The sequence below is a fragment of the Harpia harpyja genome, chromosome 20 (genome assembly GCF_026419915.1).
Source record: "Harpia harpyja isolate bHarHar1 chromosome 20, bHarHar1 primary haplotype, whole genome shotgun sequence".
Lineage (NCBI taxonomy): Eukaryota > Metazoa > Chordata > Aves > Accipitriformes > Accipitridae > Harpia > Harpia harpyja.
In genome coordinates, this window is record NC_068959.1 from 22,312,306 (window position 1) to 22,325,913 (window position 13,608).

Below are 13,608 nucleotides of genomic sequence, written 5' to 3' on the forward strand. Positions count from 1 at the left end.
TAAATATATCTCACACTTTGAAAATAAGAAAATGGCTAATCATATTGGCATTTCTTTTGAAGAATAATGCATCACGTAGCAAGAATCATGCGTAGTTTTCATGTAACTGGCATATATAAAGCTAGTGAAATTATTTCAACGAAAAGGTTTTAAAGCAAACGATTTTAAAGAGCAGGGAAGAAATGAAATTTGTAGAAGTGTATGGTCTTGTAATATTAATACTAATTCAATAACATGCATTTTGTCTGGTTTTCCTTGGCATGCAGTTCCCTGTCAAATGGATAGTCTAGACAACTGTCTGGATTCACTTTTATTTGTTGTAACAACTGAAATCTTCATTGCTGTAGAGGGAACGTAGGAATATGTGAGCGTATAGGTTTAAGTGCTTAGATTGCCAGTCATGCTTTTTCCAAGCCTTGGCTTATCCCCTCTGCTCAGAATATTTTTACTACGAGAGCAATTTTTACTATGAGAGCAATGCCCTTGGGTTGTGGAAGCTGTTGGTCAGTAGGATACAGCTGTTGTTACAGATAAAGTGCCCTAATTTTTGTGTTTATCTGATATGAAATACTTGATAAGGAGATGTCCAATAAGAAAAAACTAATGTTGTGTTTCCAGGAGCTAATGTTCATGCCACCACAGCAACAGGAGATACAGCTTTGACCTATGCCTGTGAAAATGGACATACTGATGTTGCAGATGTGTTGCTTCAAGCTGGTGCTGATTTGGTAAGAATTCTGCTGCATCTTATGGGGAAAGTACTTATATGCTTATAGAGCAGGAAGACTGTTTTAACAATTGAGATTCATATGTGTGTGAAAAGAGGCATGAAAAACTTTAAAAGCCTGCATATTCTGTTTGGTCTAAAAAAATAAAAATTCTTATTGGGTAATCCTTCATCCGATAAGTGAAATGTTTTAGCTATAGCTTACACTTGTGACAGTTTATTAACTTCATTTCAGTATAATCCATAAGTTTAATTGTTTAGCAGGATATATTTCTGTGTTGTCTTTATTCATTATGCTATTTTATTATTCCCAAACTCTTGTGGATTAGAGTTTACCTGCTCTGCTGCTCTGAATTTAAAATGTTTTAGTGCTAGGAGCTACTGCTTCTCTATTTTGGTGTTAGTTTCTGAACACTGTGAGTCTCTTAACTTTTTAAAAGACCACTACAAAAAAACCCAAACAAAGCAATGCCTTTTAAATGAAGAGCATAATATGATCTCTTTTCTTTCTTGTAACTCTTGGTTTTAGCATATTGCTTTCACAGAGTTTATTTTCTGTAATGCATTTAATCATAACTAAGTTGTTTACATAATTGTCTTGACTTTTTTCATGTTATGTGGTGGGAGACCTAAAACTGCTTCTTCATCAGCTACAGGGATATAATGTTTGTTTGGCTTTTAAGCAATAAAAAGCAATTGATATGTTAGTCTTCTAAAGGAGTTTAGGAGCCTTATCTCTAATGTGGCATAAGCAGAGAAGATTGTTCTTTTCGTTGCCTTTTTGGTTTTTCTCCCACTATTCTCCTTTTTCCACACTCTCTGCTTGTGTGGGGTTTTTTTTGTTTTGGGGAGCGGGTTGGGGTTTTCATTGGATATTTTAGGGGTTTTTGTTCCTTTAAGATAATAAGAATGCCAGAAGAGTTTATCATTGAACCTGATAAATCAACAACCTAATGAAGTTACTTAAATTTCCCTCTTAAATGAAGTGTTTTTTTTTTTAAGTTTATATTTACAAATATAAATAAATGAATGCTGTAATTGTGAATTACTAATACTTCCACTCCTCTTTGTGAATATACTTTTTTTTCAGGCCTTATTAATTCTTCTGCAGTAAAGTTCTGCGTCATATGTTCCTACCAGGGAGGAAGGTCATGGGGGGGGGGGGGGCAGTGTGTGTGTGTGTGTGTTTGTGGGTTTTTTTGGCACACCTGCTGCACTTTGCTCGATTCAGTGTTGGGTACTGAGCATCAGCCACTTTAGTAGAGGCAGGATAGGTTTTGGGGGTTTTATTGATTATTAAAAAAATAAAGTACTTGGTTATGAAAACGTATAACCCATGAAGTATCTCACAGTGAGGAGCAAAGCCTGAAACAAACAAACAAACAAATTGCTATGCATAAACTTTAAAAAACATGCAGGGGTTGCTGCTTAAATGTCACTTCAAACTACTAGAGTTGTGTCATTTTTATTTTTCTCCTCATCACTAAGGTGAGCAGTGCTTGTAGCCTTTAGCATTGAGTTCTGATCAGTATTGCTGAGAAAATCTCATGCCTTTCTAAAGTAAAGTTTTATTTTACTGCATTTTCTTGTATTGCCAATCAAAATGGGGAGCTGTCAAGAAAAATATAGTAAGGAAGCAAAGGAAAATTGCACATGAAAGGGAGACCTGCCATATAAATCTACCAGTTTTGAATTCTGATTGTCAGTAAATGTGGAAATAAGTGCAAAACAGCAGTGATGCTTACAGCAGGTGCCTTGGGTTTGGAGTAGTTTCCTTTCAAACCTCTGTGTTGTTTTGCTTTATTAGAAGTTGTAAGCTGTTTTGTTATCTTTGTAATTGTTCTGAGAAAGGTTTCTGAAGTGTGTTGCTTTACTGCTGGAGTATGAAAAAGCTTCTTTGGCAGTACTATGGGAGATTACTAATGAAAATTGAAATCTAGAAGAATAATTTAAATGAGGTTAGATGATTTCACCAAGTTGTCCCAGGGAGTCTGTGGTGGAGTAGGGAATTGAATGCAGATCTGGACTTAAACCTCTGGTCGGTCTGTCTTTGTCTAGTTAATTTTGCTCTCCTGGTGTTCAGACACAGCAAATGAAAGTACATCTCCGGTTGCTTTTCTTTCCTTTTTCATCCTGCAACTTCAGTCTTACCTGGGATTGCTTTCACTGATGTTTCATTGTTTTCCAGAAACATTCTTTATACCTGAGGTTTATATTACAGTCACTGAGGAGCTGGACATACAACATCTTACCCTGCTGTGGAATGGTCCTTTTTGAGGAAAATACTGGTTATGTCTTAAACAGGAAAAGAAAACAGGGCTGAGGGCTTTTCTGTGATGGCAAGGACAAATGGCACCCACTGAATGCATACCTGCTGTGTAGCACTGGGTCTGGCAGGTTATTCAGCCTGGGGTTGTGCCCCTGTGTCTGTAAGAATGTCAGTGGTGACATTGCAGCCCATCAGAGTGGTCTTTTCATAATGCAATGCTGGGAGCATACATTGGACACCCCTGGGTTGTGGGATGAGATCTTGAAGGGGTTCTTGAGGGTTTGAGGACTTGGAGATAAGTAGAGACTAACTTGATGTCACATTTTCTTTCCATGCTGCCCATTGGGAACAGTCCCTGGTGACCTCCTCCCCTGTGGTTCTTGAGAGGGCCAGCACTGTGCCAGGGAGGCTGCAAAGGAATAAGCAGTGTGAATAACCAGTGATCTCATGTCTAAGCTTGTCTCTTGGCCCTATTTTATTTACCTGTAGAGATGTAGCCCCTGCTGGATTTTGCTGTTGTTACATTATTGTTTTGTGAGCCACCTGCATATTCTGTTTTATTGCAGACCAGGAAGGCAAGGAGCATAGTTTATGAGGTTTTTTTCTTCTCCCTGATTCTAGATTGAGGAAAGAAAGTTGATCTTTCTTCCCCAAATGCTCTTGAGTTAAAGGAACAATAAACAGTGGCTGTCAAGATCTGTTGCAATCAGTTCTCCTATTTCTTCCCAGTTCAGAGCCTTTATTCCGTGATTTGGAAAGCATATAATCTACTTTAAGAGCTCAAATCTTTCTTGGCTTCTCAGGTCTCTCTTCAATTGCCAGGAGGTCAGAACTGAGTGTGATTTGAGGTGCAGACTTTGAGACTCCAGGTGTGAAGATGAGCCTCTTTCATGCTGGGTTAGCCAAATGGGCAGAGGGCAGGAGATGTTTTTGTCAGGGGGTTTCCTGTATTGTGCTCATTGAAAAGTGAAGTCTTACAATTTTGCTGAAGTTACCCAGCTCACTCTAATGAACTGATTCTTGTGTGTTGCTCATGTCCAGTTGAGGTTTTCTCAATCTCAAAATAGAACCTTGAGCTAAAGTTTGAGCATGTTTTATGATGAGGGTGGTGAGGCACTGGAACAGGTTGTCCAGAGAGGCTGTGGATGCCCCATCCCTGGAAGGGTTCAAGGCCAGGTTGGATGGGGCTTTGAGCAACCTGGTCTAGTGGAAGATGTCCCTGCCTATGGCAGGGGGGTGGTCTAGATGGTCTTTGAAGGTCCCATCCAACCCAAACCATTTTATGATCATTATATGATAAGTGATTCTAGTCCCCAGTAGAGTTTTGTCTCAATGGGGAGCGATTATTACCACTACAACTCAGCACAAAAAAGCTGTTGTTCTTGCAAGTAGAAAATGGGAACTCTTGCTTTTTCAGGGACTGATCCTCTGGCCTAGATATCAAATATGTAATTCAGTTCAAGAACCAGTGAAAGTCTTGAGAGCTCCTGTTAAATTCATTAAGGAATATGGCTTTATAAGAACCAGGAGATCAAAAAGAAAATGAGGGCTGAGATGAACTTTCTTTGGTTTGTGGTTAATTTTTCCTTAAAACTCTGCAGTGGCAAGTTACACTAGAAATGAACAGTGTCAGAGTAAATGCTTATCTGTTTCTGTCTGCTGGAGAGCTGCTCAATCGTGTATGGTATTTTGATGAATTTGTATCTCCTTGTGACTAATTGTTTATGAAGTCTGGCTTGTTACCAATTACTCTGATGCTTTTCCGATGCCCTTCTTTAAGGGATATGTCTCTTCCATGTCCTTACAGGGACAAAGTTGGCCTGTCAAAATCTGTAGCAAAACGAGCTTGGCAGGCCTACACCTTTCCTCGTTAATGTATGCATTTTGAAATCAGCTTGCTTTGCCAAGTATATGTATGACTTAATATGTGGCACATCTGAAGACTTCAGCCTGTGATCCCATCTGTGCCTTAGTTGCATTCTAGTTCCTTTATCGCCTGCAGGACTAGAGACTTTCAGGGTCTTAGTCTGAACTCCTGCCACTGGACCGAATGTGCATTTTACTTGTTTTTAAACTTCTTTATGGGGACAAAAGATTTTGTGATTAATAGGTGTAAAATTTTGGAGATTAGAACTCTGAAGTATGATTTGATAAAAGCATTTTTTCTAAGTGGTGGTATGGTTTAATAGCTTCAGGAAAAAATTACCAGCACTTCAGTAATACAGCTATCTACCTGTATGGCAAGGATTTGTCTGATCTCAAAGGTGAGAGGAGACGTCTGTTTTTCCTATAAGAGTTCTCTTTTTTTTTCTTTAATTCTTTCTTCTTCTTTGTGTCTTTACTAGCAGTTGTCTTTATCTCAAAGCTTGTGTAAGGTAAGACATGCGTATTGCATGTATGTTCTCACAGGAGCTAGGTTAAGGACTGTAAAGCTCACAAAGAGTACTGGTGATATTTAATAAGAGGAAATACCCTGCTTTTAAGCTGTATACCTTTCTATAAACTAAAAGTGTCTGTTTCTATGCCTGTTCCCTTTTAATGTAGAATCAGACCTGGGTGAAACGTTGTACACTGGAGATGGCAGTCTCCTTTTTGAAAGTGAGACTGCTCTTGACAAGGTGGTTGCATCTTTGTTTCAGTGTAGCTGAAAACAAAAGAGAGATTCTTCTTTTTTGGACACTGAGAAGATCCCAGCTTTTCTCAACTGGGATGTACAGAAAAGAGTTTTAAATTGGGATTTTCTAATCTGGGCTGCCTTGCAGCTGTACGTGAGGCTCTGCTGCACAGGAGAGTTGATCTAGTGCTGGAGTTGGGTGCTTTTATGCTGAAATTGAGAGTCAAAGGAGGACCCCTGAGGGCAGCTTCATCCTTGCATTCTTCTCATTTTACACTGTCAAGCTCTCCCCAAAGCTCTTTATACTTGTTAAAATTCCATGCATGGCTTTTCTTGAAAGACTAAAACTGGCTACCTGGCATACACATAACTCCAGTTGCAAAAAAAACCCCCACCCAAAACCAAACAGGCATGCCAAACTACCTCTTGATTCTTCCCCTATGACAAAATATTTTTAGACAGATAAGTTTTTGTCATTGCAGGGATCATTGCTTTGCCTTCAGCTGATAACATCCCTCACACTAACATGGTTCCTTAATTAGAAACTCGCTTTCCTTCATGTGTATGACAGTCATGTGTGCATAAGGCAGCATTTAAACATCTACAAAAGTAGTCATACTTTATGGATTTGAGTGAAACCATGCTTGGAGATAGCTATGTTGTCGTTATAGTGAGGGATCTGAGAGACTGTCATGTTTTTCAGTACTGTTTCTTGAACCATCAGGGGACGGTCAGGGATTTCAGGTCTTTTTAGACTTGGCCCTCAGTCTTCTACAAATAAAGCAAAAGGTTGTAGGACATGTGAAGCTAATTTTTGTAGTTAACACCTTTGGATGTTGTGTTGCAGTCTCTGGATGGTGCAAAGTACAATGAAATCCTCTCTTTTGCCAGTAGTGAACAAAAAGTCATCTGTATTTAATGAGATGCTTTGTATGACCTTTGTGCTCTCTTCATGAATCTGAATGGCTTGTGGTAGGAGTCTTAACTGGCGAGAGCTGCATTGCTTGGTCTTACCTTTGTGCTTGCTTGCCTAATTCCAGCAAAACAGAGTTTTCAGCTGGTGGATCTGATCCATTTAAGTTCATATTCCAGGTCTTCATGACCAAGAACAACATCTATTTGTTAGAACAAGAGCCGTGAGTTCTTCTTTTTCTTTCACAGGACAAACAGGAGGACTTAAAGAAGACTATTTTGGAGGGCATAGAGCCGGGCAAGCATCAGGTGAGGTTGGCCTTTGATGCTTGTAAGCTGCAGCCTCAGGATACATGCTAACAATAAGCATGGCTTTAAGGCATCTAAATTTCTTGAAAAATACAAAGACTCACTGTGTAGGCTAGACATGTCATCTTTGTCCTGCATTTTCCCTTCTGTTGGGTTTTCTAAAGCCCTATTTTTAAAAAACAGTATCTCAGCCATCACAAATGCAGCAAGTTATCTCGTTGAGTCTGTTAGCACAAGTAGCTATGTTAAACCTGTTAGTACATACCTAGCTTCCTGTAAGGTCTTCCATTTTCAGATATTTACTTTAAACTAGAGGCCTAGTTGAGTTTTTAGGTGCTTCTGAAATACTGGTTTGCTACATATCTCAGGAAGATTATCTGGGACAATTAGGTTGGTAACTGCTAGAATACTGTATCTCTTGGTAGGAGTTCAATCTTGAAAATTAGCAAAGTGGCATAGTATTAAGAACTGTATTGTTTGGCTATTGTCTGGCATCAAAAACTTTGTCTAAATCATTTTGCTTAGAATAACATTTAGATTTCCGTTAAATATTCACTGTTGTCATGGATGAGAGAGGCTTGTTGAAGAGAGCAGTTGGACCTTTACTTTGAAAATGCAAATTTTGTTCTAGAACTTTTAAATAACAGATGACATTGGAAACTCGAGAAAAATATCCTAGTGAATACTTGCCAACCATGAATACTTGTGAATCAAGGAGAATAATGGGGGCGGGAAAGCCCTTATGTAACTGATCTTGGAATTGCCTGAAACAGAGAACTCAAAAGTCAAGAATCAAAAAATATCAATGATTGTCGTTAGATGCTTCTGATGACACTGCTTTTGCTCTGCTGTCTGAAGTATTCATTTGTCTAGAAAGGAAATAATTATTAATGACTGGATTCTCATCTCCTCTTTGAGTCCCAGTGGAAAAGGTTTAGATAATGTAAACTCTTACCTGATTTGGGTAATACTCTTGCTTTCCCCTTCCTTTCCATCTGGTACCCAAACCTACAGAAAGTTCTTCTCGGGCTTTCTTTCTATTCAAGCAGAACTAGCAGGAGAGCACATTACTCAAGTGTTTAGAGACTGGCTTTTCTAGTCAAAGCTGGCATAGGTGTTCTCCTTTATACCTCTTTCTGATCATACTAACTGCAATATTTCTCAGGATGTGAGCAGTGAAGAGAGACAGAATACTGTGGCGAGGCCTACAGTGCAGATAGCTGGGGAAAATATGTGTTTGGAGATGAGTACTCCTTGCTAGTTTTTGTTCTAAGAAAATAAGCATTTGCATGTACTTCATATTAATACAAGGAAGAAGCGTATTGGAACACTGATGGGGGGGATGCTTTTGGACAGCTTTCATGTTGTCTGTCCTGATTTTGATTATCTACTACAGCTAAGAAGAAAAGTCTTTGAAATTATGGCTATTCTAGGTAAAAGAAGGATGTGAGTATCAAAGGCACTGCAGTGGCTCAGCTTCTTGGTTTGGCTTGTTCTAGATGTTTTCCCTTAAAGCTTGAGCTGATGCTGTTAGCCTTTATTAGAGGTAAGTAGAGTGCTGAAGTCACAGAACTAATTTCATCTTAAAATAAAATAAGCATTTCTATCTTCCAGTGTGAAAAATACCATCAAAATGTAATAACTTTTGAAGATCTACAGCAGGTGGGCACACAAATGGTTTAGTATGGCTGAACTGATGATGTGTACAGTACTGCAAGAATTTGAAGTGCATAATAGTTGAGGATCAAGTTCTGCCTGCTTGATGAAGTGACAGTTGGTTAAACTGGGCAGAATAACTGCATTGCATTTAAATGAGGAAGCCTCCTGACATCTGTGTTTAAGACTTCAACAGTGAAGTCTGCTAGGAATAGAGAATGTTACAAATAATGATATCTTACTGCTAGTTATCTAAAATGCTACATTTGAAGGCAATATAGGATGTCTTTCCTCTATCCTGAATATAGCTAAGATGACCTAAAATAAATTTTGCTTCTTGCCATCTTTTGCTGTTGCATCAGTGGGGATTTAGGAATGTGTATTAAATTGTTTGGGCAGCAATGTTCTGGTCCTGCTCAGTGAGTGAAGCGATGTTCAATAGTTCTTTGCATCCATAGCTGCTTTGCAAGTGATTTGCTAGCAATACCAGGAGTTTACTGTGCAAAAGGCAAACAGCAGCATCTGGCTTTTTATGATCTATTGGCAGTGGCTGAGGAAGGAAAAACTATGTCAAATACCAGAGTAAGCATCAGAGCTCAAGGGCACGCTACTAATTCTTGCACATCACAGGGCCACATACTAACATAATTAGCTTTACGTGTCCTGCAGATATTTCTGACATGCAGACAATCCAAAAGCATGCATATATTTATTGACAGCTAAGCAGTCATTTGCCCTGGGAGTGGAAACTACTTATTAAAAAAAAAAAAAAAAGTTACTTTAGTAGGTCTGTAAATAGTAAGGCTTCCTATCTGCATGTGTGCACTTACGCATTATACTACCAAGTAAGCAAAGAAATCAGAGCGCTAATGTGGAGTTTAAACGTGTGTTAAAGCAGTGTACAATAATACAAAGTTCTTATGAAGGCGCAGGAGCAGAGCGTTTCTGCTCTTTCCAAAGCTCACAGGAGAGAGGTAGTGTAACCCTTGTTACAGCAAAGGATTGGTTTGTATTTTCTGCATGGAGTCTGTCTCCAACAGGAGATCCAGTCAAGACACTTCTTCACTGAGGGTATGAACAGAAAGCTAACTTACGGTGCAGCTTCAACCAAAGCAAGCCATATGACAGAGGACATATGCAGAGTTTTCAGGAATACTGAATCTATGGGAAGGAGTTGATTTGTTCTGTCAAATCTATTCTTGTCCTTTTATATTTGTAAATAACAGTATCATCCACAGTCAGTACTAAATGTTAACTTTCACTGTCAGATATACATGCAATTCCAGAAGTAAATAGTGCATTTAGAGCTTGGCTTCCCAGATATTTAATTTAAAAAGCCCATGGTCCAAGTATATTATTGATCAGCCTGAATATTCAGAGCGCAAATACAAACACTCCCTGGAAGACTATGTTCTCTCCCCTTGTTGCTGTGGGAGGGTTGATACATACTAGTCAGCATTCTTTGTGGTATTGATATGTCTACATAGCAGGCAAATTTTCTAGTTGTGTAACTTCCCTAGTACAGTTGTATTCAGCCACATCCTTCCAATATTTAGAAACTTTTGAAATTAGAAAATTGTTCTTGTCGCTCATTTCCTTTTTGTTGGTTTGTATCATCCTTTTGTCGTCTTTCTGCTTTATTCTCCAGTCCTCTTATTCAGAGACTTTTTGTGACCCGCAGTGATTTGTCTCATTTTTGTTGCTGATCCTCTTCAGTGTGTTTTAAAAACGTTGTCTGCACTTCAGACGTTACTGCAGTTTTAAAGGTCTGGCATGCAGTGTGTGACAGCTCTCAGAACTATTGCACATCAGTTCATAGTTATTTGTATACTGCCTGATGCTGGATGATATTTCTGTTAAATGGTCTTTCCTTTTTGAGGAGGAAACAAGATGTAACTGTTCTCAAGTATGTTATGCATTTGAACACTAAAATAAAAAGGGCTATGTAAGTAGGGAAACTTCCTTGTGTGATAACAGTATGGATGCGGTCTTAATGCTTTTTGACAGTGTGATTCAGTATTTAAGTTAACAGGAAAATTGATTCCAGTCAGTTTATATTGATTCCAGTCAGCTTGTAAGATAGATCTGCTACTGAGACAGGTAATTCTGGTCCCATCACAAGATGGTCCAAAAGCTGTAACAGTGATACAATTTTTGCCCATTTATACATCTGTTATTTCTCCTTTACAATAGGAACATGAATCTGAAGGTGGGAGAACCCCACTGATGAAGGCTGCGCGAGCTGGTCATTTATGCACTGTGCAATTCCTTATTAGCAAAGGTAAAATACTAGTTTAAATAACTAATTAAAAAACTTAAAATGGCACTTTACTGAATGTTTGTGATCCTTCTTCAAAATTAATCTGGTTGCGTATATGTGAGCATTTGTCAAACTGTTAAGGGTTTTTGAATTTCATTTAGTTCATGATACAATGAATCAAAATATTTTGCTACTTACTTTTCCTACTCTGTGTAAATTAATAAATAGAATTGAAGTACAGCAAATATTTTCAGTTTCTTAAAAAAAGGACTTCCTCCTTCAGAAAACACACATCCTCAAGTACTGTCTGAAACAGTAAAAACTGCACCATGTAGGGATACTGATAAGTGCTCAGGATGAAAATTTAAAAGTTGTGCTTTGTACACTGTGTTCCCCTTCTCTTACCACTTATGAGGCCCACTGTTACTGTTAGTACTGCCTTGTCTTTACAAGATGAAGAAGATGATGTGTAGAAGCCATCAGTTATTCAAAATCCCTTGCTTTTACCCTAGAAGTGTGTATGAATTGGGAAGAGTAGGAAATTTTACCTCTATTCCAGAAAATACTGTACTTGTTGATACATTCTTTTTAAAAGAATTTCCTTGTGTTTAATTCTGAGATCTTCTCTTTATAGGTGCCAATGTTAACAGGGCTACAGCTAATAATGACCACACGGTGGTGTCACTGGCATGTGCCGGAGGCCACCTGGCAGTTGTTGAGCTCCTTCTGGCTCATGGTGCAGATCCTACTCATCGGCTCAAGGTATTCATTTAAAACTATGCATTTATCATAGGTACTGAAAGAACCACGTAGGTGATTTAATGGATTAGTAAATGTGCATTTTTAAATGGTCTAATTCATATCTTATGTGCTACACCAGGTAGCAAAATTCATCTTCTGGCTTTTTATTTCTAAAATCTCACTTCAGGATGGCTCAACAATGCTCATTGAAGCCGCCAAAGGAGGACATACAAATGTTGTTTCTTACTTGCTGGATTACCCAAACAATGTTTTGTCGGTTCCTGCAGCAGACTTGTCTCAGCTCACACCTCCATCTCAGGATCAGTCTCAGGTAAGGAATAAGGAATTCTTTTTTAAATATCACTATGAATGTTGCAAAGAAGCATTTTCTTAGTAGTTACCTTCTGAAGTTAATTTAGATGTGAACGTGAACAGTGGAAAGAATTAAAAAAAGTCTACGCATTTGAAAATGGTAGAGAGTGAGAAAGTTGATTGGTACTGTCTGCAGTGTCCTGAAGAGTGCACGAGCTTTGTTCTCTTTTCTGCTCCTTAGACAGGATAGTCCCAAACCTGGTATCTCAAAAGAATATTATTTTCTTGGTTGCGTTTGCTTAGTATTTTGTTTCAACAGTTCCAAACTGTTGTGACAGCACCCCTCAAATGTTGTTGCTGATTTTGTTTGTTATATGAAAGAGAATATATTGTGTAAATTTAGAATTCTGCAGGTTTGGAGAGGTAGCTTTCCAGGGGAGTTAGTTGATTAAAAGCCTAAAGATGTTAAGTTTTCCAGCCTACACAACCCAGGATTTTGTGAAGAGTAACATAGTTAACTTTGACATATTATCCACAATAAAATAGCATGGGACAGGTCATACCAAGAGGTAGCATAGCATACACAGTTTGGGAAGTGTGGAATGGAGGTCTGCTGTAGAAATGTATCTTTGTATTAACACTTCAAGATCTGGTTCATTTAAAAGGTTTTTTTTATCTGACTGTGTGTCTGTGGCTTTGTTTTAAGGTTCCACGTGTACCGGTGCATACACTTGCTATGGTTGTACCCCCCCAGGAACCTGACAGAACCCCTCAAGAGAACTCGCCACCTCTCTTGGGAGTGGTGAAAGGTTAGTATGTAGCCACTTGGAGAATATATGCAGTTTGGAAACTGATAGGCTGGGGACAATTTTGGTAGAGCTTATGCATAGTATAGTCCACTCCATCAATTCTTGAACACCTCTAATGAAGTATAACTTAAAAGTATTTTATGTAGTGCATAGTTTTTGCTTATTTTCTTGTATTCTACAGTAAAGTAACACTGGTTATTCTAATTTTGTTATGCTTATTCTAATTTATTAGAATTATGCTTATTCTAATTTTTTGGAAGAGAATGATGGTGGTAACTGCCATAGTGCAGACTGATAAAAAACTCGAATAAACTCTAGGTGTGGTGTTAACTTTTAAATATTGTACATTGGTTATCTAGAATAGTTGCAACTATTGTCCATGAACTTGATATATCAACTTTTTTCTGTTCCTACAGTAGCAATGCAAACATGTTAGCACTGTAAAAAGCCAATGCAGATCTACTTACAGGAGAATCTTTCTTGTATTAGTTATAGTACTCTTGTCAGTGATCATAACATAAGGGTTTTTGCTTTGACCATGGTTGAACTGACTGGTTAAAACTATTTGCAGTCATTAAATGGTGAGTTTAGCAGTTTGTTTCTAGCTATGGGTTCTGTAACAAATTCTTCATGTCTGCTAAGTCAGCTCAGAAAGAGCAGCAGATTCTCAAGTGGAAAGTTACAAACTGCAGCTCCTAATGATGTACAGTTTTGAATATTAAATATTATAGTATCCAAAGCTCTATTAGCTAGCTTTACTTAATTCCTTTATTCTGGAAGTGCTCAGTGCTTCCTAAAACGAACAAACAAAAAAACCCCAAGGGCACAAATGAAGAGAGGAAAAAAATTGTGTACTTAATGGTATTTAAGTGTGCAGCCATGACTCTCTCCATGCATATATGCCATGTGTGTGACTTCTCTAATGCAGTTATTGTATCATTTTCTTAGGATATGCAACACTTGATATTTTGGATTTCATAAAAATGAGTACCAAACAAA

At 38.2% G+C, this 13,608-nt stretch overlaps 1 protein-coding gene across 6 annotated transcripts in view; it reads left to right on the forward strand.

Moving 5' to 3' along the window:
- The window catches only part of ANKHD1 (ankyrin repeat and KH domain containing 1), a 116,348-nt gene that overhangs the window by 57,368 nt on the left and 45,372 nt on the right, over nucleotides 1–13,608 (forward strand). For 4 of the 6 annotated variants that reach the window (XM_052772218.1, XM_052772220.1, XM_052772221.1 and 1 more), the window contains exons 10-15: nucleotides 619–728; nucleotides 6,772–6,831; nucleotides 10,681–10,768; nucleotides 11,382–11,509; nucleotides 11,676–11,819; nucleotides 12,507–12,609. In XM_052772218.1, the coding sequence (XP_052628178.1) occupies nucleotides 619–728; nucleotides 6,772–6,831; nucleotides 10,681–10,768; nucleotides 11,382–11,509; nucleotides 11,676–11,819; nucleotides 12,507–12,609 (633 nt within the window). The remainder of the gene's footprint in view (nucleotides 1–618; nucleotides 729–6,771; nucleotides 6,832–10,680; nucleotides 10,769–11,381; nucleotides 11,510–11,675; nucleotides 11,820–12,506; nucleotides 12,610–13,608) is intronic. The other 2 variants (XM_052772222.1, XM_052772223.1) reach the window with 1 other exon arrangement.